At 43.8% G+C, this 26,763-nt stretch overlaps 1 protein-coding gene across 1 annotated transcript in view; it reads right to left on the reverse strand.

Annotated features, from left to right (window-relative positions):
* The window catches only part of tecpr1a (tectonin beta-propeller repeat containing 1a), a 76,290-nt gene that overhangs the window by 9,191 nt on the left and 40,336 nt on the right, over positions 1-26,763 (reverse strand). Inside the window, exons 16-25 of the mRNA XM_080206824.1 lie at positions 26,548-26,675; positions 25,581-25,683; positions 20,235-20,328; positions 17,175-17,254; positions 16,380-16,436; positions 16,071-16,245; positions 14,491-14,626; positions 13,682-13,774; positions 9,689-9,795; positions 421-540 (exon numbers count right to left, since the gene is read on the reverse strand). Coding sequence (XP_080062950.1) covers positions 421-540; positions 9,689-9,795; positions 13,682-13,774; positions 14,491-14,626; positions 16,071-16,245; positions 16,380-16,436; positions 17,175-17,254; positions 20,235-20,328; positions 25,581-25,683; positions 26,548-26,675 — 1,093 coding nt within the window. The remainder of the gene's footprint in view (positions 1-420; positions 541-9,688; positions 9,796-13,681; positions 13,775-14,490; positions 14,627-16,070; positions 16,246-16,379; positions 16,437-17,174; positions 17,255-20,234; positions 20,329-25,580; positions 25,684-26,547; positions 26,676-26,763) is intronic.

Here is a 26,763-nt window from a genome sequence, read left to right on the forward strand (position 1 = left end):
CCCCTGCAGTGCAGAAAAGGCCAATCGGTCCATCAAGTCTGCATCAACTCTCTGGCAGGGTATCTTACTCAGGCCCTCCATCTCCATAACCCCACATATTCACCATGGCCAATTCATCAAACCCACATACCTTAGGACACTAGAGGGCAATTTAGCATGGCCAATTCACCTAACCTGCGTATCTTTGGACAAAGTTTATAGGAACAACTTCTTTAACAGATGTCAGCTTCCTAAACTACTGAAAAAAAAACAAGTTAAAATCAACACCCTGGAACTCTTAAAGCTTTGGACTGGAGAACAGAAACTTCTGCATTTAATTAAACACCACATTAAAAGGAAATACCTGAGAGAAATGCATTATTTATGATGACTATTTATAAACATGACTACACTCATGATAATTATAACTTGTTAACTTACTCCGATACCATAATCCCAACTGCAACCAATGGGCTCTCGTGGTTGGACACCCATTCGATGGCACACTGTCCCATAGCTCAAGCTGTGACTCCCCTGAACTTTATCAGCAATTATCCAAACCTGTGTCGGGGACAACAGAACAGTTATTGTTGGTTAGGCTCATCTGAATCAACTCTCAGTCAGTGGGACTCTCCCTTCAGTACTATAACAATGACAAGGCATTTATGTTGTATCATTACAGTAAAATAACCCAAGGTTTCACAGGAGAGATCAGCAAATAAATTTGACTCCGAGCTACAAAAGGGGATATTAGGGTAGATGACTAAATCCTTGGCCATAAAGGAAGGTGTGTATTAAAAGGAGAAGGGTTTAAGACAACACATTTTTAACTTATTCATATCAATATACATACAAATTAGGAGAAGGCCATACTGCCCCTCAAGCCTTCTCCTCCTTCAATCAGAACATGCTTGATTTGATTGTAATCTCAACTCCACATTCCTGCCTAAACCCCTCATCCTTTCAGTCCCATTGTTTATCAAGAAACTATCTAGGTCAGCCTTGAAAATATTCAGACTCTGCTTCCATTGCCCTTTGAGGAATAGAGTTCCAGAGACTTTCAACCCTCTAAGAAAAATATTCCCCTTATTGCCATCTTAAATGGGCAACTCTATATTTTTAAAACCGTGACCCCCTAGTTCTAGAATATGCCACAAGATGGAGCATGAGCATCACTGGCAAGGTGGGCATTTGTTGCCCAACCCTCATTGCCCTAGAACTGAATGGCTTGTTAGGCCACTTCTGTGGACAATTCTGGGCTCCACACTTTAGGAAGAACTTGAGAGAATATAGAGTCCATTACGCAAACCAGCCATTGTCTTCATCTATAAACTAGAAAGGTTGGGGGGAGGGAACAGAGATGAGGAGACTGAGACCGAAGAGGTTAGCTCCCAGGTAGGGAAGGACAGTAGACAGTATGAGAGGGAGGTTAGACGGGTGGTGGAGAAAAGAAGTGTCCAGACCGAGGGGCTGAGGTGTGTCTATTTTAACGCCAGGAATGTAGTAAATAAGGTAGATGAGCTTAGGGCGTGGATTGCTGCTTGGGAATGTGATGTGGTGGCCATTACAGAGACTTGGATATCTCAGGGACAGGACTGGGTACTTCAGGTGCCAGGATTCAGATGCTTCAGGAAGGACAGGGTTGGGGGCAAAAGAGGTGGTGGAGTGGTGCTGTTGATCAGGGACAGTGTCATGGCTGCAGAGAAGGAGGATTCCATGGAGGGACTGCCTACAGAGTCATTGTGGGTGGAAGTTAGGAACAACAAAGGGTCGATAACTTTGCTGGGTGTTTTGTGTAGGCCGCCCAATAGTGACAGGGAAGTTGAGGTGCAGATAGGGAAACAGATCCTAGAGAGATGTGGTAATAACAGAGTTGTCGTGATGGGAGACTTTAATTTCCCAAACATCGACTGGAATATCCCAAGGGTAAGGGGTTTGGATGGGGAGGAGTTTGTTAGGTGTGTTCAGGAGGGGTTCCTGACACAGTACGTGGATAAGCCTACGAGAGGAGAGGCTGTACTTGACCTGGTGCTGGCTAATGAACCAGGACAGGTGTCGGATCTCTCGGTAGGAGAGCATCTTGGGGATGGAGATCATAATTCTATCTCCTTCACGATAGCATTGGAAAGAGATAGGATCAGGCAGGCTAGGAAGGTGTTTGTCTGGAGTAAGAGGAAATATGAAGACATCAGGCAGATAATTGGACGAATAAACTGGAAGGAGGCGTTCTTGGGGAAAAGTACAGAAGGAAGGTGGCGGATATTCAAGGAATGTTTGACTGGAACTCTGCACGATAATGTTCTGATGAGACAAGGAGGTTTTGGTAGGGCGCGGGAACCGTGGTGCACGAAGATTGTGGTGAACCTAGTCAGGAAGAAAGGAAAGGTGTATAAAAAGTTCAGAGAGCTAGGAGATGTTAAGGATCTAGGGGAGTATAAGGCTTGTAGAAAGGAGCTTAAAAAGGAAATTAGGAGAGCCAGAAGGGGTCATGAGAAGGCCTTGGCAGGTAAGATTAAGGAGAATCCCAAGGCCTTCTACAAATATGTGAAAAGTAAAAGGATAAGAGAAGGGATAGGACCTATAAAAGGTGAAGGGGGAAAAGTCTGCGTGGAACCGGACGAAATGGCAGAGGTGCTTAATGAGTACTTTGCCTCGGTATTCACGGTGGAAAGTGATCTGGGAGGTTGTACTACAGGTTTGCGGCAGTCTGAAAAGATTGTGTATGTGGATGTTAAGGAAGAGGATGTGTTAGAACTTTTAAACTCTATCAAGATAGACAAGTCGCCGGGACCGGATAGGATGTACCCCAGGTTACCGTGGGAGGTGAGGGAAGTGATTGCAGAGCCCCTGGCGATGATCTTTGCGTCGTCGATGGAGACGGGAGAGGTTCCAGAGGATTGCGGATGTGGTTCCTGTTTTCAAGGAAGGGAACAGGGATAGCCCGGGAAATTACCGACCGGTGAGTCTGAACTCAGTGGTTGGTAAGTTGATGGAGAGGCTTCTGAGGGACAAGATTTATGAGCACTTGGAGAAGTTTAGAATGATCAGAAATAGTCAACATGGTTTTGTCAAGGGCAGATCGTGCCTTACGAGCCTAGTTGAGTTCTTTGAGAATGTGACTGAGCACATTGATGAAGGAAGAGCGGTAGACGTGGTTTACATGGACTTCAGCAAGGCATTTGATAAGGTCCCCCATGCAAGACTTCTTGAGAAGGTGAGAGGGCATGGGACCCAGGGGGCTTTGGCCTTGTGGATCCAGAACTGGCTTGCCTGCAGAAGGCAGAGAGTGGTTGTGGGGATGGGTCTTTTTCTGCATGGAGGTCGGTCACCAGTGGAGAGCCCCAGGGATCTGTTCTAGGACCCTTGCTGTTTGTCATTTTCATAAATGACCTGGATGAGGAAGTGGAGGGATGGGTTAGTAAGTTCGCAGACGATACGAAGGTTGGTGGTGTTGTGGATGGTCTGGAGGGATGTCAGAAGTTGCAGCGGGACATAGATAGGATGCAAGACTGGGCGGAGAAGTGGCAGAAGGACTTCAACGCAGATAAATGTGTAGTGGTCCATTTTGGCAGGGCCAATGGGATGAAGGAATGCAATATCAAGGGTAGGAGTCTCAGCTGTGTTGAAGAGCAGAGGGATCTTGGGGTCTGAGTCCATAGGACTCTTAAATCGGCCTCGCAGGTGGAGGATGTGGTCAAGAAGGCGTATGGTGTACTGGCCTTCATTAATCGAGGGATTGAGTTTAGGAGTCGGGAGGTAATGCTGCAACTTTATAAGACCCTTGTCAGACCCCACTTGGAGTACTGCGCGCAGTTCTGGTCGCCTCACTATAGGAAGGACGTGGAAGCTATTGCAAGGGTGCAGAGGAGATTTACAAGGATGTTGCCTGGATTGGGAGGCATGCCTTATGAAGATAGGTTGAGGGAGCTGGGACTCTTCTCCCTGGAGAGACGAAGGTTGAGAGGTGACCTAATTGAGGTTTATAAGATGTTGAGAGGAATAGATAGGGTGGATCCTCAGAGGCTATTTCCCAGGGCTGAAATGGTCGCTACAAGAGGACACAGATTTAAGGTGCAGGGAAGCAAGTACAGAGGAGACGTTAGGGGTAAGTTTTTCACTCAGAGGGTGGTGAGTGAATGGAATCGGCTGCCGTCGGTGGTGGTGGAGGCGAACTCGCTGGGGTCTTTTAAAAGACTTCTGGATGAGTATATGGGATCTGATGGGATTGGGGGTTATAGATAGGTCTATGGCTTAGTAGGTATAGAAGTGATCGGCGCAACTAGTGGGCCGAAGGGCCTGTTTGTGCTGTAGTGTTCCATGTTCCACATTTTCCGCTGCTGCAGAAAAGCAGCCAGCATAATTAAGGACCCCACGTACCCCGGACATTCTCTCTTCCAATTTGTCAGGAAAAAGATACAAAGTCTGAGGTCACATACCAACCAACTCAAGAATAGCTTCCTCTCTGCTGCCATCAGACATTTGAATGGACCTACCTCACATCAAGTTGATCTTTCTCTACACCCTAGCTATGACTGTAACACTACATTCTGCACCTTCCCAATGAATGGTATGTTTTGTCTGTATAGCGTGCAAGAAACATACTTTTCACTGTATACTATACTAATACATGTGACAATAATTAATCAAATCAAATCAAATCAAAGAGGTTTACAACAATGGTCACACAGATGAGAAACCTCAGTTCTGAAGATATTCCAGAAGCTGAGACGGTTCTCCTTGGAGAGGAGGCTAAGAGGAGATTTGATAGAGATGTTCAAAATCATGGAGGGGGGAGGCGGCTGTGCGGAATAGATGAGGAGAAACCGTTCTTGCTCACATGAGGATCAAGAATGAGAAGGCACAGATTTAAAGTGATTTGTGAAGGAAGCAAATGCAAAGTGAGAAAAACTTTATCATATGAGTTGTCAAAAGTCTGGAAAGCACTGCTTGGAAGTGTGGTGGAGGCAAGTTCAATTGAAGCATTCAAGAGGGCATTAGATGATTATTTGAATGGAAACAATGTGAAAGGGCACAGGGAAAGTCAGGGGAATGGCACCAAGTCAAAATGCTCATTTGGAGAGGCAGTGTAGACAGGATGGGCCAAATGGTCTTCTTCTGCACCGTAATAATTGTGTGATTTCAGAGGACAGTTACAAGTCGATTACATTGCTGTGGGTCCAGAGAAAGACTAAGATATTAGTGAACCCGACAGGTTTTTATGACAATTGATGGTCAACTTTACTGAGATCAGATTTTAATTCCAGATCTTGTGAATTGAATTTAAATTCCATCAGCTGCCATGGTGGGGATTTCAGCCCATGTCCCTAGAATGTTAGCCTGGGCCGCTGGATTACCAGTCCAGTGACAATACCACACCCCCTAAATTCCTGACTTTGGGGCCTAGAGACAGCTGAATCCATGGCCATCAGTAGTGGTGCGATTAAAGTCAGGGATATGCAAGAGACCAGAATTGGAGGCATGCTGAGATTTGAGGGTTGTAGGGCTGGAGAAGGTTACACAGAGATGAGGGAGGGAAGGATACGAATTTTAAGATCAAGGTGATGCCAACTGGGAAGTCAATGTATATTATGTCATTCTGTTCAGTACAATTCTATAGAATTATTTCCACACATTTCTGTCAGGGGATTGCGAATAAACGAGGCTGCATTCGTCGATGCTCCAAATACAGAATGAATATTCATAAACATTGCAGGTTAATTCTATAAAACATCATTAGCAGATTTAGAAAGGTCTGAATGATCAAAATAGTACAAAACTAAATAGTAACACCACAGTTCTAATTTTTCAGCACCAGCAATGTCTAGATATGCATCTGAGAATTGAAACAATAATTCTCTTCATGAAATAGAGCCCATTTTTAACCCAATGTGAATAGGTTTTGAATGAGTTAAAATTGCACCAGATATAATCTTTAGCCCAGCAACAAAAACCTTTTTAATTTCTTTCTGAGGATGATATTTATATTGCAAAGTCACTGTTTTTATTGCCTGATCCTTTTTAAATTTCTTCCTTGTTATTTTTGGGTTGCATCACTTAACAGCCTGATTGAGGAGGCATGGGGCCAGGAAAGGGGACACTATCAATACTGCTCTAGAATTACAACAGCATTCTTGGTACACATCCACATGACCCCTGGTTTTATGTCCCATCCATTCACTGGCTCCTTAAAAGTCCAAATGAGATTGGCAGAGGGAGAGCTGTTTATTCTGGGAGAAGAGTAAGAGGAGGATAAGCAGGATGAGGAGGAGGAAGGGAGGGGTATGTGGGGATCTGATAGAGGTTCCACAAGATTTTCATGGATGTGGACAGTTTGTGCCTGGGAAATGTTCCTTTGTAGGCAATTTAGCCTTTGTAAGGTAGCAGTAGAATTGTGAAACAGATGGCCAGAAAATTATAACAGGTTTTGAAAAAACTAAGCTGGAAAATTTCCTATTAGAAAAGGTGATACAGAAAGATTAGTTCTTGAATCAAGGTAAGGCAACTGATGGAAAGTTCAAAATGGTTGAGCGGATGACCCAATGATCTTGATGCCAACACAATTTCATCACAGACCCATTGCTTAGCCACCCATGATGAAATGCATCATCATCATCATCATCATCATATTGTGGACCATTCATCCCATGCACCCAGCAGTACATTTCTTAAAGTTTAGGAAGAGAAAATCGGCTTAAATTATAAGCTTGGAGCAATTGCAAATCGGAAGAATTCTTTACGTCCTCTCGGGAAGGAAACTTGCTGCCCTTGCTCAAGCCTGAGTCTGTATGTGACTCCACACCAACCTGCCCGACTCACATCTGCTATATGAATCAGCCCACTAAGTTATATTGGTCCACCTTCTCGTGAATAACTAGGACTGGGTAACAGACGACGACCTTGCAAGGAATCAATCCATTTTTCCTTCCACATAACTTGCAGCACAGACAGTATTCTGAGCGTCTGGGGATATGCTCCAAAATGCAAATTTAAAATATTCAATAAATGAATTATTTAACATTTCAGCAGGATGGTGCTGGAGAGAGGTTATAATGGGACCTGGAAAACTTGGCATTGGAATTACATCATCAAAAGGAGAGTCTGATCTACTCTTTCTGAAGTTTATATTTAAAAAGTCCAGGCAACAACAACTTCTAATTAATTAATTTAGTATAGCACCATGAACATAATAAAATATCCCAAGCTGCTCCACAGAAATGATCATCAAACAAAACATAGCACATAAGGAGATGTTAGGATAGATGGTCAAAAGCTTGGTCAAAAATATTGATTTTGAAGGAGTAGCTGATAGGAGGAGAGAGGGATGAAGCAGTCAGTAGAGGAGGAGGTAGGGCTGGAGAGGTTTGTGAAGAAGAGAGGGATGGAGAGCTTTATGCAGGAGAAGAAAGGGATGGAGAGGTTTGTAGAGAGAGGGATGGACAGGTTTGTAGAGGAGAGATAGATGGAGAGGTTTGTAGAGGAGAGAGGAATGGAGAGGTATGTACAGCAGAGAGGGATTGAAAGGTTTGTGAAGGAAGAAAGATTGAGTGGTTTGTGAAGGAGGAGAGAAGAATGGAGAAGTTTGTGAAGGAGGAGGGAGAGATGGAGAGGTTGGTAAATTTGGACAATGGGATGAAGAAGTTTTTATTTGGGGGAGGGAGGTTTCCAGAGCTTTGGGTTTGCAGCAGAAGGCACAGCCACAATAGTGCAGTGGTTCATATCAGTAATGTACAAGAGGCCAGAAGTGAAGGATTTCCGAGCTCGTGGATGGGTGGCAGAGCTGGAGGAAGTTACAGGAATAGGGCAGAGGAATTGTTTGTTCATAAGTAGCAGCCCTGCAGTGAGTTCTGTCAGATTGATAAAATGGGCCTTAACAAGGGATAGAAGTCAAATAGAATGCCCAATCCATCTTGTGCACGTAGGCTAAGCTGTGTCCATAAAAAGATGATTACGACACAGGACAGGGTTCAGGAATGGGAATGGGAAGAAAGTGGAGATCTATGGTATGCAGAGGCTTAGTGAAACCCTGTGGCGTGATCTTCCTCATTGTTCCCTTAAAGCAGGACAAAGGTTGCAGGCAACTGAAGAATATCTTAGCATTGTGTCACTGTAAGTGAGACTGGTTTATTTTGTGGCTGATACAGAGTTTAAAGCTGGGAGGTGGTTGAAGCAATGATAAAATGGTGGAGCAGACTAGATAGGCCAAATGGCCTACTTCTACTCCTATGTCATCTGGCCTTATAAAGTATCAAAGCTGCTTTTAACATCATCAAAAAGTGAGTGAAATTGACAGAAATAGCTCACAGTAAGAGGGGAACAGAATCTGGAAGGAACTGCAGACAGCCACCAGAGGGCAATGCTTTACAGGATGCGGTAAGGGAGTTACTGTCACTGTTAAAGCAAAATACTCTTGATGCTGAAAATCTGAAATTAAAAGAAAACAAACTTAGCAGCAACGGTGAAGAGAGAAACAGAGTTAACTTCGAGAACTGTTCATATTCCTGGGTCTCCTCATAACAAGAAAGAAAGAGGCACTGGGAAAGGTACAAAAACAATGTACGAGGATGATTCATAGAACCCTACAGTGCAGAAAGAGGCCCTTCGGCCCATCGAGTCTGCACCGACCACAATCCCACCCAGGCCCTACCCCCATATCCCTACATATTTTACTTGCTAATCCCTCTAACCTAAGCATCCTAGGACACTAAGGGGCAATTTTTTTTAGCATGGCCAATCAACCTAACCCGCACATCTTTGGACTGTGGGAGTGAACCAGAGCACCCAGAGGAAACCCATGCAGACACAAGGAGAATGTGCAAACTCTACACAGACAGTGACCCGAGCCGGGAATCAAACCCAGGTCCTTGGAGCTATGAAACAGCAGTGCTAACCACTGTGCCACCGTGCCGCCCTGATGATGTCAGAACTGACAGTTTACAACTATCAGGGAAGATTGAACAGCCTAGGGCGCTCATCACCAGAACGGAGAAAGCTGAGGGGTGATCTAATTAAAGTCATTACAATTTTTGAGAGGAGAAATGTCGAGAAAGTTATTTTCACTTATGGGGGAAATCAAAACTTAAGGATAACTAACAGAAGACAGTCACCAATAAACACAAGAGGGAATTCAGGAGAAATGTCTTCACCTAGCGAATGGTGAGAATGTGGAGCTCTCTACAACATGTAGCAGGCGAGGCAAGTATCAGAGAGGCATTGTAGGGAAGTCAAATAAGCATAGGGGGAAAGGAATGGGAGGATATGCTTAAGAGATTAGATCATGAGGACTGGAACTCTCTGGCTGTTCACACCACGCTGCTGTACCAGCGAGAATGGACTCAGATTCCTGTTCACTGCAACGGGATAGGAGAATCCCAGCTGCGGGGAGATTTGGAAAATCAAGTCCCAAGGGTGGGAACAGGCTTGTGCCAAGTATAAACAGGCACAGGCCAACTGGAACGACAGACCAATTTCTGTGCTGTAGATTCAATGTAATTCGATGATAACAGTTTAAGTCCAAGCTCTTTTGACAGAACCTTTCATCCCATTCCAATGGGAGGTTGTCAACCTGAAACGTTAACTCTATTTTTCTCTCCTGTCTGACCTGCCAAATGTTTGCCAGAATTTTCTGAGGTTGTATAGATTCCCACCACAGGTATGGAATGTAAGATGAAGGAACAAATCAGCTGAGATGTACACATCAGAGTGAACTAACCTGATCAAGGGGACCCACGGACACTTTGCGAACATTAGTAGAAACATGCTGCCAGCTCGATCCTTGAGGATAACTTGGAGCTATGCCTTGTCGAAACCACAAATTACCTCGAATAAAAGCATCGTTAATTTAGGAACATTTTTCACCATACAGAATAGTCATGTTCAGCAAACCTTTGTCTTGTAAACAGGTTAAAAATATTTGTATTGATCCCCTTCTAATTCTCTTTCACTCAGATAAAATGATTCAGATTACTGCCTGAAAGGGCAGTGGAAACAGATTCAATAATTTTCAAAAGATAATTGGATAAATATTTTTGGGGCAAATTTTGCAAGGCTACAGGGGACTACAGGGGATTGGGACTAATTGGGTAGGTCTTTCAAAGAGTCGACACAAACATGATGGATAGAATGGCCTCCTCCTGTACTGTTATGTATGTGGCCATTCTTATCATGCTATGATCTTTCAAAATGGTATTTCCATCCAGTTTCAATTTAGGGGAGAGCTGGAGAGTTCATAACTACATTTGACGACTGGTAAGTGGCTGACATCTAAATTAGTGAAATAGTTACACAAATTGCCACTAATCATCGATATGTCACAAAGAAATAGATTATGGGGGTGACATACATGTCACACAATAGCCTTACGTATTGCAGTCAAAGGAAATTCCATCCCTCCTTCCATTGCATGGGTTATGACAATAGTGAATACCTCAGGCAGTTCTTTATGTAGCTACCTGAAGAATTCTGCTGTCAATAGCCAATGTCAGACATGCAGTCGATTCTGTGGCTCCCTTATGTAAAGTGAGTGACAATTGTCAGTGGCCAGGAACAAAAATGGTGTGGCTCAAACAATCACAGCTGTGCTTTCTTCCCTGAAAAATTTTTTGTTAATTCAAAATGTGTTTCTGCCTGATATTTTGTAAAATGATTGGGGTTTCCTTAAATTAATGTGACACTTAACCAATGTTAAATAATAAATGTTAAATTAATTGATAGAAACATTTAGGCATATGCAATACTTTTGCTTTAATCTAAGCACACTTCAATACTTTAAAAATAGTTAGTATCTGTTACTGCACAGTTTTTTTTAAAACCCACAGACTTGTAAACACTGCATGTTTCTGAAGGCGCTGATACATCACAAACTCTGTCTATTCTCAGTAAGTACTTCGTACGATGAATTTAAGAGTGGAATATTTTAAGTAGCTCCAAATTTGGCTGGGTTACATCTCACAAACTGTCAATGAGCTGTAGCATCAGCTGGTTGCCAAAGCAGGACTCTCAAATTTATATATAACATAAGAATACAACCACCTGATACATATATTGCCAAACTGTAATATAAATTTACTTTGCTTTGCATGTTGACCTCATTCATGCATATGTAAAGGTATCCTGGCAGCTAAGTGTAGTGGAGTGACAACATTCAGTTTCCATGTCTGTACAGGCCACATTCAGTGGTCATTTTGCATTGGCAGGAGTTAGTGTTATTTGAGACCAATATAAGCTTGAGCATAGTTCTGCCTGTTTACATTGTGTGATTCAGATTCTTATTTTTAATATTTATCTTTGAAGCACTGAACTGTAGAATGTTATAACACAGAAGAAGGTCAACCAGCCCATTGTGCTGATTCTCTGGCACAGATATCAATCAATCACGCTCCTCTATTCTTTCCTCATGGTCCTATATATTTTTTCCCCTTTCAGTATTTATCCAATTCCCTTTTGAACATAATTATTGAATCTGCTTCTGCTACCCTTTCAGGCAATGCATTCTGGATCACAACAACTCTCTGTACAAAATAGTGTTTCCTTCTTTAACTGGAGTATTTTATCCAGTTTTGGTCACTCCTCTTTATGAAAGGCGTAAAGGCATTGGAAAGAATGGTCCCAGGGATGAGTAACTTCAGTTACGAAGATAATTGGAGAAGTTAGGACTGTTTTTCTTCGCGAAAAGAAGGTTGAGGAGAGACATGTAGCAAGTGAAGAGATTGGGGCAGTGGGGTTGTTTTCCTTGGAAACAGGGGAGGCTGAGGAGTGACATGATTGAAGTATACAAAATTGAGAGAATAGGAGGAACCTGTTTCCCTTGGCAAAGAGTTCAAAAATCAGGGGTCAGAGATTCAAGACAAGTGGCAGAGGATTAGAGAGGACATGAGGAAAAACCTTTTTACGCAGAGTGGTAGGTGTCTGGCATTCACTGCTTGAGTTGGTGGTGAAGACAGAGACTCCAGGCTCTGCATTTTAAGTGCTGTAAGTTGCAGGGCTAAGGGCCGTGTTCAGGAAAATGGGATTAGAAAGGGCACATGGGTGTCTTTGGAATACATGGACAAGATAGACTGAATGGCCTCCATTTGTGTGATATCATTTCAATAGTTCTATTTCTACCTGGTAGAGATGTTCAAAATCATGAAGGATCTGGATAGAATAAATAAGGAAAAACTGTTTCACCCATGGAAGAGTCAAGAATGAGAGGAAACAGATGTAAAGCAATTAGTAAAAGAAGCAAAAGTGATACAGGAGAATTTTGTTTAATATAGAGAGTGGACAAGGTCTGAAATGCACTGTCTGAGAGTCTGGTAGAAGCATTCAAAAGGGAATTAGACTGTTATCTGAAAAGGAAGAATGTTCATGTGTATGGGGAGAATGCAGGAATCGTATTAGGTGAGTTGCTCATTTGGAGAACCAATGCAGACATGATGGGCCAAATGGTCGCACTGCACTGTAATAATTCTGTGCTTCTTCTGGTACCTCTGGCACGCTCCCATTCATTTTAAATCTGTGTTTTCTGGTTAATGATCCTCCTGTCAATGGAAGCAGTTTTTCTTTGTTCTAGGGAGGTGGATACAACATACAGTGTCCATCATGAGCTACCCCAAGGACATTAAGAGTCATCCATATAGTGTGGGACTGGAATTATATTTCTTTATACTCTGGAGACAAGGCTCACTGCATTTGTGCTGTGAACTGTCCATTCTGTATCAATTACTCACATTCTCTAACACAAACACCTGAATTCTACCGCCTTGCCTGTCATGGAATCAGAGCGGGCGAGGGGCGGACAAAGGAATGTCCATTGTCCTCAGGCAGGAATGTCTGATTTCGCTCGAGTGAGGCCATAAAACCCCACCCAAAATCTCAGAATTGAACAACTGTAAGAGTTTAGAGCCTAGCCAGGTGAAGGAAGAGGTAGGGAGTGCACCAAAGCGTACAGTTGAGAGAATGCAGAGTTCTTATTAGTTATGGAACTGAAGACGCTATACCCAAATCTTGGTGCCTCTCCACCTCTCCCTCCTCCTTTCAGATGCTGTTTAAAATCTATCAGACCTAGTAAAGGATATCAGACTCCACTTCCCGAAGGACATCATGAACTGGTAGGACCTTTACAATAATTTGGCAGTTTCCAAGGTCATTTTCTGATGCCAGGTTATTAATGCATCTGCTGAATGTAAGATTGAGGGGTAGCTCTTCATCTGCGATCAGGAATTTTGCAACTTTGTCACTGAATTTGACAATTTGAGGTCATAACAACTCCTCCTATTTTCTCATACAGCTGATGCAGGGAATGGTTCAATGATTGCCTTTTATGTCTCCTCTGGATCTACCTTATACTTCCTGTTCCATTTTGATTTACATTGTTATCATTTCTTTCCTCATTGAATCACTTGTGCCCTCCATAGTATGTCAGACCTTTCCCTTTGTTCCTGCCATTGTTTATATACTGCTGAATCTCTACCATTTTCCAATTCCGATGATGGTTCATTGACCGGAAACGTTAACTCTTGTTTCTCTTTTCACATACGCTGCCAATCCTGCAGAATATTTCTAGAGATTCAGTGGGATGGTGGGATTTGAACTTTTGACATCTGGTTTGCTAGTTTGGGACCAACAGGCCACTGTACTCAAAGTATTGTCACGTTTCAAAGGTCTACATGCTAATCATATGATGAAATGGTCGTTACAGAGTAAATGTTTACACACAGCTTACCATTTTCATCCACTGTGTACACAGATGTCTGGCCCACAGACACTTGTATTAACTTCTGTTTGGGAGGGGAGGGAATGTGGTACCAGCAGTCACCTGTAAAGAAAAGAAAGACTTGCATTTATATAGTGCCTTTCGCAGTGTCAGGACATTACAAAGCACAGAGAAGTAGACAGTCACAGTCAGTGACGCATTTCAAAGTATTGTCACTGTTATAATGTAGGAAATATGGCAGCCACATTCTGAACAGCAAGCTCCCACAATTTGATAGTCTGTTTTGGTGAAGGTAGTTGGTAGATAAGTATTGGTCCCTGGTCACCGGAGAGAACTCCCACATCCTTCTTCGAAATTGTGGGTGTGGGATCATATATGTCTATGTGAGAGGGCAGACAGATGGGGCAGAAGGTTAACATCTCATCCAAAAGACTGCACCTCCACCAGTACAGCACTCCCTCAGTACTGCACTGGGAATGTTGGCCTGGATTGTGTGTTCAAGTTGTTGGGGAGGGGTGTTCATGAACCCATAACTGTTTGACTCAAAGACAAGAATACTGAGCCGCAACTGAAAACCAAAAAAACTAACATGGTAACATATACCATTTCATGGCAGAATTCCAAAAGACTCCAAGCGGACCTCAGAAGATTTACATTACATTGTCACCTTAAACATAAACTCAGTTATGTGCAATATTAAAAAATATCAGGATGTCAATCATTTACAAAAACTTCCCTATAGGGAATCCGTACAACAATAAAGCCCTGTTTATTGAAAAAATACTTTGACAAGATTTTAGCTCCTGAATTGTGTTTACCTGTAGGGTTTTGTGGGGAGACAGATCCACGGTAGAAAGCTGCTCCATCCCTGGCAATGGCCCAAACCTGGTAATAACCCCCAATTGAGATTGAGACAAATGGTTGATCTGTACCAATGTGCAGCCATGAAACACCCTGAAAAGAAAGTTACTTTACTGTGACATTAAGTGTTTCATACAAGGTCATTTACAGACAGATGGCACCAAATCAGGCATAGCTGGAAAAATAATAACATAGCACTTGCATCTCCAAATCAGAAAGTCATTGATCCAAGCCTTACTCAAAAGGCCTGAACACAGAACCTGGGCTGACACTACAGGACAGGACTCAGAGATTACTGCATTATTGGAAATGCCATCTTTTGGAAGAGACTAGTTCTCTCAGGAAGTTGTAAAAGATCTACTGGCACTATTTGAGACAGTGCAGGGGAGTTATCTCCTATGTTCTGGCCAGTGTTTATCCCTTAACCAAGATCATAGACTAGAATCCCTACAATGCAGGGATGTCATTCAGCCCATCGAGTCTGCACTGACTCTCCAACAGAGCATCTTATCTAGGCCCACTCCACCCCCTCTCCCCACCTGCCCATTTACCATGGCTAATCCTCCTAATCTAAGCATCTTTGAAACAATGGGGCAATTTAGCATGGACAATGTACGTAAACCTGCACATCTTTGGAATGTGGGAGGAAACCAGAGCATTCAGATGAAACTCACACAGACATGGGGAGAACGTGCAAACTCCACACAGTCACCCGAGACAAGAATCGAACACGGATTCCTGGCATTGAGAGGTAGCAGTGCTAACCACTGTGCCACCGTGCTGCTGTTTTAGTCATTAAAACAGTTTTTCTGGTCATTGCTGTTTGTGGGAGCTTGCTGTGCAAAAATTGGCTGGAGTGCTTCCTACATTATACCATTGACTGGAATTGTGTTAAGGAAGGTAACTGGTTGCGTTCAGTCATGTAAGATGTATGGTTAGGTACAGTTCAGCTAGAGTTACTTTTTGTGGGGGATGGACAGCAGGAAGAACGTTCCAGATTCTTACTCCCAGAGATGAAAAGTTGTTTGGTGGGATCCACAGTAGAGAGGTGACATAGTGGCACCACTGCTGCCTCAAGGACCCGGGTTCAATTTTTGGCTTGGGTAACTGTGTGGAGTTTGCACATTCTCCCTGTGTCTGCATGGGTTTCCTCTGGGTGTTCCGGTTTCCTCCCACACTCCAAAGATGTGCAGGTTAGGGTGGATTGGCCATCCTAAATCGCCCCTTAATGTCAGGGGGTCCAGCTAGGGTAAATGCGTGGGATTATGGGGTAGGGCCTTGGTGGGATTGTGGTCAGTGCAGATTCAATGGGCTGAATGGCCTCCTTTTGCACTGTAGGATTCTGTGAGTAGATTGGACATGGTCAGTGGATAGAAAGGCACAGTAGCCTACACACCTTCATGCTCATTTCTTTGCCTGAATATGCTTAAAATAAGTCATTTATTTCAGAAAGGTGCCTCAGCTTATCCATTAAAGAAACAGCACTCTCATATACATTTGCTTAGAATGTGCTACAAGCTAAAATGCATTTTCTTACTAGTGCATTTTGCTTAGTTACTCCCAGCCTACACAAGACGTCTCCTTTGTTGCTAATGGCCCACAATGCGGATGCATCGTCTGCTTTCTGTGACACACATGGGATCAGGGAAATGTCCCGGAGAGCGATGGGTGCAACCTCAAACCAGGGACCTGTTGTCACTATTTTGCATTTTCTACGGAATTAAAAACAAAGATGCAATTAATCCTGTGCAATAGAAAGCTGAAAACTAGTCAGCAGAGAGAAGCTATGTTTTCAAATAGAATAATTTACATCAGTGAAACCAACCCTTTCAATTTAAATCTTTACCTTGCCCATCGTCTGCGTCGCACAAAATCTTTTATCGTCTTATAACCATGGTAAGAACTGGAATGGGAAATGTTCATTAATATCATACCTCACATATTAATACAATTACAAACTCATTTCACATTGATCTGTTTTAAATACAGACAAAACTAAAAAGCATATTGTAAAGAGGAAATTAAAAAAAATCAAAAACACTACCAAAAATAATTTAAGACATTGATATTTTAAGCTGTTGGGGAATAAAAACCAGATAACTTGCACTGGCAATCATCTCTTATGTTAATGAACATAGACAGAAATTCAGATTTCAAACAGGATCCATAAAGTTTACAAATGGAGAACATTTGACTAAACTACACTTCACAATCCCCTGCAGTCATGCACTATACAAGTCAAAATCCTGGAACTTCCTTCCTAACTACACTATGGTGTACCTACACCACAGGGACTATCGTTCAAAACAGTGGCTGACCGCTGCCTCCTCAAGGGCAGTTGTGGATGGGCAATAAATGCTGGCCTTGCCCAGAATTGGTCACAGTGCACCTGATGTTAGGTCACTGTTTGCAAGTTTAAAATGAAGTAGAGTAATTCTCTTATACTCTAGCTATTGTGACAAATGGCTTGGTAGCTGACTCTAAATTTTGAGTACATTTACATGAGGGTAAGTCCACCAAATTTAAGCAACAGAAGACAAGAGTCTCTTCTCACTGTGCTACAATAGCCAACACTGCATGCTACAAAATCACCAGCATCATGCAAAAAGTTTAATTCTAGTTGATGGATTTGAGTACTTACGCAGGGAAATCAGCTGCATATTGCCATCCTTCCCGATCAGTCCCTCCAGGGGCATTGAAATCAATATACCAATCAGAAACCTGTCAGTAAAGAAACATGGTTTCAAAGAAAGAAATAGGCTATTTAGACTGTGGCCTTGTGTTTAGAGCATGGGTGAGGTTTAATCTTTCAGCAGTTGAAATGAATATGATTGGTTCAAACTTAGAATCTTACAGCATGAGAAGTTTCACTATTTGGCTGTGCTGGTCTCTGCCACCACCATCTGTCATCTGTCAGGAATTACAGCATTAATTCTCAACTTCCAGGGTAGGATTTTCCAACCGTGCTGGCCACAAAACCGGAAAAGTCCATCCAAGGTCAACGGATCTTTGCAATGGTCTGCCCCCCACCCCTACCCACGAGGATTCCCACGGTGGGCGGGACAGGAACATTCCCCCCAAGTTTATTACCACCAATAACTTGCATTTAAATAGAGCTCTAGGGCTGCACAATATCCCACGGTACTTCACAGGAGAATTATTAAACAATATTTAACACTGAGCCATAAAAGAGACTTTAGGATAGGTGACCAAAACTTGGTCAAAGAGATATGTTTTATAAAGCATCTAAGAGAGGGACAAGTGAAGCAGATGGAGATTAGTAGAGGAAAATTCCAGGGTTTAACACCCAGGTAGCTGAAGACACAAGTGCTATTACTGGAGTGAAGGAAACTGGGGGCTGTGCATGAGGCCAGAACTGCAGCAGCACAGTCACAAAGACTGAAGAAAGTAACAGAGATATGGAGGAAGACCATCGCAGGCAAATCTTCACAGAATATCTTTAGTTGCATCATAAGGCCAAGATACAAGATTTTATCTCATTATTCAGCACAGAATGTGCCCCTTTGCAAAGCCAATGCTTCACATGCTTCGACTTTATGCAGAATGGGATAAATTATTGCAATCATACACCATTAGCAAGACTTAAAACCTATATTTTACTTACATATTGTGTAAACTCAATACTTCCAATTTGCTCTTTGGCCAACTCAGTTGACAGCCTGTGAATTTGCGAGTCATTCCATCATTTAACCTCACTCTTTGACTGTCACGTAATTATCCTTCCCTTCATCACCATTCCACCTCCAGCCCTTTGCTGTCTGTTTCACTAAAATATTTGTTTGTCTGCCAGTCTTTAGTTCTGACTTTGGCTTATGTGCCCAAAAACCATAAAGGGGTGATCTTACCAAAAAAAAAATTGAAGCGTCAAACGAGCATGAAAACGGGAGAAAATTGCACTGATTTTTTGGGCGAGCTTCCAGTCACAATCATATGGCACTTAGCTGAAAAAAATTCCTGCCAGCTGGAGGAGGGGGTGGAGCCTAATCTTGCCAGAAAGCCACCTGCTGAAGTCTAGGGGTGCCATTCTGCAGGTGCTCCAATCCCCCAGTATACTGTGCATACACAGTACACTTTGAGACCTGTCACTACCCCCCTCCACCCCTCCCAATGAACATAGGGACCCAACATTATTGCTACCCCGGCTGATCAACCTACCCCCACCCCCCCCCACCCCCCATAGCTGCCCCAGCCATTTCCCATCACCCCCAATCGCAGAGTTCCCTCTTTCCTCCTCCTCATCTGTGCCCCCACACGACCTTGCACTCCCCCCCGCCCACCATAGCCCCATCTCCGACCATCCAGGAGGCTTCAATGGCCTTCTGTCCCAGCAGTGAGGCTATCATGTCTGGTCCCCACTGGCAGGGACCACACGTGATCCTCGCTGATGAGGACCTTGATTGACAAGCACGTTAAGATCAAGTGAGCCCAGACGATAGCATCCAAGAATCAATATTATATTTAAATGAACTAATGAATATTGAAGTTGGCCCAGGGCCAGTAACATCGTGAGAGGTTAAAAAAAAAACCAGGCTTAAACCCAATTTTTCACCTCTCACCTAATCTTGCAGCTCACCGCACTCATCGACCGGTATGACGAGCCGATAAGATTGCCCCAGACAGGACTGTGATCCTTTTACAGTTAACATTAATTCTCAGTTTGGCATCAAAAGATCCCACATCAACAAAAATAGGCAGAGCAGTAGAAAGGTTAAGGGGTTTGGAAAGAGCTCCAGGGTCATGTGTACACCTAGAGGAGCAAACCCTCATGTGTCAGAAAGAGGGTGAGGACTCTCAAGGAGACTGCTGAAAAAAAAAATACAGTTAGCTCTGTGGGTCTACTCACTGTTTAAAACCTCATGAGGGGAGGGTGCCCCCAGTCTGAAGGCGGCTTCTGATTGAAGCACCCTCCTCCCCCCACTTGCTGCCCAAAACTGAGGATGAAAACCTTTTCAGTTTCCCATGCCCTCAGTCATGAGCTCCCGCCAGCCTAAACGTTGAGCCTGGGCAGGAATGGCCCTTATATGGCTATTAAGTGGCATGGGTGGACTTCCTGTCCAAGGCCCTGCCCTCCCACCCCACGACAAAATCACATCTGGGTTGGGGTAGGCGAGATCCTGGAGGGTATCCCATCCACCTCAGAACCCACCAGGTGGCCGGGGGGTGGTGGTGGTAGAATGGGTGAGGGTACACAAAATTCCGGCCAATGCTTTCCAGTTTTTCAGTAGAAAAAAATGCATCAGTGTCAACCCTACAATCCCAGAAATAAACTCAAATAATAGCAAGTGCTTATAGTTATTGTAAATGAAGGTGTTCACAGCCCTTCGATCTGAGAATAAAAATGTGCGTGACAAACATGGACACGAACACGTGGAAATGTTGAGAGGGAAGTATGGAAGAGTTGGCCCTCTCAGCTGGATGTAAAGATCCCATGGCCACAACTTCAAAGGATAGCAGGGGAGATAGCCCAGTGGCCTGACCAGTATTCATTCCTTAACCACGTTCCTGCATTACAGCAAGTGGCTACGTTTCAAAAGTACTCATTGGCTGTAAGGTGCCTTGGGACAGCCTTACAATCATGAAAGAAGCAACATAAATGCAAGTCTTTTTCTCTCTAAGTTAGATTAAAAACAATAGCAACAGTTTAATATGGGTATTAAAGCATTAGAAAGGCTGTACATACCCAGGCCCACTGAGAAGGAGGTTTGGTATGTGCCTTGGTACATTCTTGCAGGCCTGATGCATCACTCCACATGTATCTGTCAGTTGGCAACCCCCTGTAAAAGAGGAGGTTTAGCACGCCCTTCCGTCATAGCATCTTATTCACAGCAACATCTCACAGTGTTTTATTAATACATTATCCATCCCTTAGATTTATACACAGAGCTTGATTTTTGAATCCTGCTGCATTTTGGAGTGGAGATGGGTTGGGAGGGGTGGCTAAGAATTGACCTGCTGTTGTCATGCCAGCTTCCCAGCTTCATTTTGCCTCAGGACCCTTTTTGCAGAGACAGGATCAGGGAGTGGCAAGGTGGGTAGGTGATTCAGCCCATTGAAAAGAGGTCGACAGGGATTTTCCAGTCAGGGTCCAGGTTCCAGCATGCAGTGGGGCCAGTTAAGACGCCTTGTGGTGGGTTCCCCACTCCTGGTTACTTAAAGTGCCACATGCAGCCTTCTATAGGTATCCTCCCTTCCCACCGGTCTCCAACAGTGGTGGCCTGGCTGCAAAAGCAATTTCTGAATTTAAATTTAAAGAATTGGAGTGAAGATGCCTCCATCTTGAAGCTTGCTGTTCATTGCAAGCTGGAAGGCCTCTGATTGGCCATCCAATTTCAAGACACTGCCTGTTGTCCTTAACTGGAGGGAAGCTAACTCCATGGTAATTGGGGCGCTCCCTCACATGGGGGTGAGTTTGATAACCATAAACAGGCTTGACTTTTGAGTCCTATCCCTAGAGTGAAGATTCTGTCCATAATCTACAGTACAGTAACTGATAATTTCCAGAAGGTATTTGATAAGGTACCACATCAAAAGTTATTGCGGAAAGTGAACGCTTATATTGTAGGGGATAACAGAATATGCATAAATTGATCTTTGATTGATAGGAATGTGATGAGTGGAGTCCCGCAGGGTCTTTGCTGGGGCCTCAACTTTTACAATTTACATCAATGTCGTAGTTGAGGGGATGACGGCACTGTAGCCAATTTTGCAGACGACACAAAGATAGATAGGAAAGTATGTTGTGAAGAAGACAAGATATAGATAGGATGGATATAGATAGGGTGACTGAATGGGCAAAAATCTGGCAGATGGGACTATAATGTGGGAAAATGTGCAGTTGTTCACTTTGGCAGAGGGAATTAAAAAAGCAGACATCCAAGGTGCAGAGGGATCAAGGTGTTCTACTGCAAGAGTCACAAAAAGTTAATATGCTATCTTTTATTACAAGGGAAACTGAACGTAAAAATAAGGCTGCTATGCTTCAATTATACAGGGCATTGATGTGACCATGGCTGGAATTCTCCCAAAAAAATTCAAAGTGTCAAATTCGTGTGAATACTGGAGTAATTCATGCTATTTTTTTCAGTGGGAGTTTGGAGAAGAATCTCCCACACTTTGTGCACTGCAGAAACCATCAGTGTGAATAACGTTAAAAACTAGGGGACAGGGCCTATCCCCACTGGAGAGGCTGAAATCAGTGGGCTGAGTGGGTGACTGCACATGCATTGGTCTGTCAGTGCCAAGATCGACGTATGTGCAGTGGCCCCGCACTGATGGCCAGCTCGATTGCTGGCTAGCCTCGCAACCCTCACATTGCCACCTCTTCACTCCTACATGGCCCAATCACTGGCCCATTCGATCACTCTCAGGCCAGCCACGAACCCCTCCTCCTAGTCTGCCCTGTCCTAATCCCCAGCACCACCCTTCTCCGAATCTCAACCCCCACAGTCCTGAACTCCCCTGCGGTTCTGATTCCCCCACCTCCTGCAGTGCCAATCCCAGGTGACCCTCCCCAATTGCTGCCCTCCCTCCTTTTCCCAACAATCCCTATGCAGAGTGGCCGCAGGACCCCACCCACCCCCATCGATCACCATTAGGCCACCCCTCCCTCCAAGGCCCCTATATGCCCCACTCTCTTGGCACTGCCCCATGCCCGGCGTGGGGGGCAATCACATTTAAATCCTGTGCAAATGGCCATTTCAATGGTCTTTGTACCTCCCCACCGATTTCCAGCATGGATCTGGCGCCGCTGGGATTCCTGCACTGGGAGATGCTAGCAGGACACAGTCCCTGCAAATTGGCAGACATGAGAATCTCCTGGCCTGATGCACTAAAATATTAGCGCAGTGGCATGGGAGAATTGCAGCCCACATCTCTAATATTGTGTGCAGTTTTGGTCTTCTTATTAAGGAAGCATGTAAATGCAGTGGAGGCAGTTCAGAGGAAGTTTATTAGATTGATATCTGGAATGAATGGGTTGCCTTATGAGGAAAGGTCAGACAGGTTGGGCTTGTTTCCACCGGAGTTAGAAGTGTGAGGGGTGACGATTGAAGTATAGAAGATCCTGAATCTTATTGACAAGTTACATTTGGAAAGGAGGTTACCTCTTGTCTGTAAGTCCAGAACTAGGGGAACTGTAGAGTCACATTTATAGGAAAGAGGTGAGGAGAATTCTCTTTGCTGAGAGTTGTGTGTATCTTTGAAACACTGCCTCAGAAGACATTGGAAGCAAAGTCATTGTCTATTTTTAAGGCAGAAGAGATTCTTTTTAGGCATTGAGAATCAAAGGTTATCAGGGAGGATAGATCAAAACGGGGAGCTCGAAGCACAAACAGATCAGCCATGGTCTTACTGAGTGGCGGAGCAGAGTTGAGCAGCTGAATGGCCTATTTCTGCTTCTATTTTGTATGTTCCAGGAATTTATGGCCCACGTGAGCCTCCTTTCTTTCTTTATCATGTGTTTTTCTAGCTTCCTCTTAAACATATCAATGCTATTTTCATATACTTCCTGTGGTAGCGAGTTCCACATTCTTACCACACTTTAAAGCAGTTTCATCTGAATTCTTTAACGGAATTATTGGTGACTGTATTATTTTCATGGCTTGCAGTTCAGGTTTCTTATATGTGGAAACATTCTGGGGGCAACCTTACTGGCTTGTCACGCAGGTCAATCGGCAAGGCGAGCCAGTGAGATCAGGCGAGAGGCCAAAAATCAGGTTCATGCCCAGTTTCTTGCCCCTTACGATCTTAATGGCACTGATTTCTGGTTTCATGTTGTACTGCTTTTGATATGCATGACATAATTTAAATATCATTCATCCAGGCTCACTGGACTAATAACAGTGAAATACCGGCTGAGGTCCTCACCAGCAGGGAACTAGGCTGGTCCTCGTTGGTGGGGACCATCTTCGCCGGTGGGACCGGAGGCCAACAAAGCTCCCCAGGTGGTCTAGGGAAGGGCTGTGCAGTGCCCCTTGGGTCAGCAACTGGGGGGCTAGATGGGCAATGTCCAGGCTGGTGACTGGGGTGAGGGATGGACTCTGGGATTCTGCAGCGATCATCAGTGGTGATGGGGAATTGGCACAGGGACCGATGTCCGTGAGGAGCGTGGGGGGGGAATGACAGGAGGTCTCCTAGTACACTTGGAGATCAGGGCATTTGCACAGTGGTGGCCCTAGAGTTGTGAGGTGGTCCACTTTGGTAGGAAGAATGGTAGGAAGGACTATTACTTACGTGGCGAAAAACTGCAGCAGGCGACGGTGCAGAGGGACCTCGGGGTCCTTGTGCATGAGTCGCAAAAACCCAGCTTGCAGGTGCAGCAGGTGGTCAGGAAGGCGAATGGGATGCTGGCCTTCATAGCGAGGGGGATTGAATATAAAAGTAGGGAGGTCTTGCTGCAGCTGTATAGGGCATTGGTGAGGCCGCAGCTGGAGTACTGTGTGCAGTTTTGGGCGCCGCACCTGCGCAAGGATATTTTGGCCCTGGAGGGAGTGCAGAGGAGGTTTACTAGGCTGATACCGGAGTTGAGGGGATTGAGCTATGAGGAGAGGCTGAATAAACTAGGCTTGTACTCGTTAGAGTTTAGAAGAATGAGGGGAGATCTCATTGAGACGTATAAGATGATGAATGGGATGGATAGGATAGAGGTGGAGAGACTCTTCCCGCTCAAAAAAGACAGTAGGACTAGGGGGCACAGCCTCAAGATAAAGGGGAGGCGGTTTAGAACGGAGTTGAGGAGGAACTTCTTCACTCAAAGGGTGGTGAATCTCTGGAATTCTCTGCCCGTTGAAGTGGTGGAGGCTGCCTCGCTAAATATTTTTAAGAAGCGGGTTGATGGGTTCTTGATAAGAGAGGGGATTAAGGGTTATGGGGAGAGGGCGGGAAAGTGGAACTGAGCCACAACAGATCAGCCATGATCTTATTGAATGGCGGGGCAGGCTCGAAGGGCTAGATGGCCTACTCCTGCTCCTATTTCTTATTATGTTCTTATGTTCACTCGCGAGATTAGGTTCCACCCCATCTCCTCCTGGCATAAATCACATCCTGGTACTTTTATTTCACTAAATGCCATAAGATTGCTTTTTTTTGAGCTCATCCAAAAACGAGTTTGAAACTCTCCCGTTTATCTGCTTGTTCAGTACTTAGAAATTTTTTCATGAAATTTTGCCCTTCACCAATGTATACCCTATCGAACATCCCCATAACATTGAAATCCTCTATCAAGGCAGCTCTTAGTCGATTTTTCTCCAAACTAAAAGAGTCCATTTTTTTCAATCTCGCCTGAAATTTTGAGATGTCAAAGCAACTCACTGTTCAAAATCATGTCACATGATTCTGAGTATTTTTGCATTTTATCCCATGGCCACTATTTCGATTAGAACAGGTAAGTTCTTTCTGGAGTCCTGATCAGTAGTTATACTAAATCGTCACTAAAACAAGTTATCTGGTCATTATCACATTCCTGCTTGTGGGACTGCCTGTGCACAATTTGGTTGCCATTTTCCCTACATTACAATAGTAACTCCATCTCAAAAAGTACTTCATTGGCTGTAACTGTCGATGGGAAGACCTGTGTTGGTGGAAGTCGCTATATGCTTAGTGACACAGTGATTAGCACTGCTGCCTCATAGTGCCAGGGACCTGGGTTTGATTCCCGGTTTGGGTCATATATGTATGTAGTTTGCATATTCTCCCTGTGTCTGCGTGGGTTTCCTCCGGGTGCTCCAGTTTCCTCCCACAGTCCAAAGACATGCTGGTTAGGTGCACTGGCCAGTGTCTGTTTGTGTACCCAAACAAGTGCCGGAGTGTAGCGACTAGAGGATTTTCACAATAACTTCATTGCATGTGAATGTAAGCCTACTTGTGACTAAATAAATAAACTTTAAATGCAGGTTTTTTTCCTCCTTCATTCACAAAATTGACTTCAAAACATGCACAATAAAATTTCTGTTTCTAAATAAATGTTTGTAATAAGTAAACCTTCTAACAAGAATTCAGAACCAAAGTAAATTTTACATGTTTTTCATACCGACTACTGTATCCAGTAACAGGATTCCAACGTTGGTTTTCATAGATGTAAACACATGTTACATCTGTCTGTGTGTAAATATTATCTGTACTGCTAGCCAGTCCTGAAAAAAGTAAATGACATATCACTAAAAAGAAAACCAGTATTTAATTAAATATAATTCTGTATTTGCAAATACTAGGCATAAATGAACATTGGAAAAACAAAACAGCAAGGTTTAACAGTCAGAGCGCTACACTGAGAAACTAATTATTTCTGTTAGTCAGTGGGTCAATTTTAATTCCACAATAACGTGTGTTTATAGAGCATCTTTAACATAGTAAAATATTTAAAGGTACTTCACAGAGATGACTGATACCGAATGAAAGGAGAAAACATTCGGCCAGATAATTGTTGATTAAAGAGAGTTTTTAAGCAGTGTCTTAAAGGATGACAGACAGAGAGAGAGAGATGGAGAGACAGAGAGGTGTAGGAATAACGTCCTCCAGCCCTACAAGTCTTTGCAAACTCTGCCTTCCTCGAACTGTGGTCTTTTGTGCATCCATCATTTCCTCCATCACACGTCTGCCTTCACCCAGCTATGCTCAAAGTTCTCTTAGTTTATACAAATTCTGAGATTTTGTGTTAAGGCATAAATGAACCATTAATGCAAAACAAAGAGTTCACAGTACAAATGCAATGAGCCCTAGCTCCAGAATAAAATGTGAATTTCTGCACTGCTCATTTCTTGATGTGAGCTGCATTAACCGGGAGGGTGCAAAGCAGAGGGCACCTGCAGGGAAGAGAGATGCACGGTGGTTCCTAACACCTCCTGGCAGGGACACTTGGGCAGACAACCTGGAAGCTCATTGACAGCCCGCCTCAACACAGCTGTTCAGAATCCAGGTGGACCATGTGTTATGGGGGCAGTGGGGTTCGTTCTTAAAATGAGTTAAGGATATAGAAGCAAAGCATTAAAATGTATCACCTTGAAAGAAGCCACCTCCATATCCACCTGTGTAAACCCAGGCTGTGTGATCATATCCAATGCCCCATACAATTCCTTGGCTGTTGCATTCAATCAAACGGAGATGTCCTCCAATCTGACGCCAATACCTATGGAAGACAATTCGAGAATCACAGAATCTTGCAGTATGTAAGGATGCCGCTCGGCTCATCATTCCTGTGTCAGCTCTCTTTCTAA

Source organism: Carcharhinus amblyrhynchos, chromosome 18 (genome assembly GCF_965287045.1).
Source record: "Carcharhinus amblyrhynchos chromosome 18, sCarAmb.v2.hapA, whole genome shotgun sequence".
Lineage (NCBI taxonomy): Eukaryota > Metazoa > Chordata > Chondrichthyes > Carcharhiniformes > Carcharhinidae > Carcharhinus > Carcharhinus amblyrhynchos.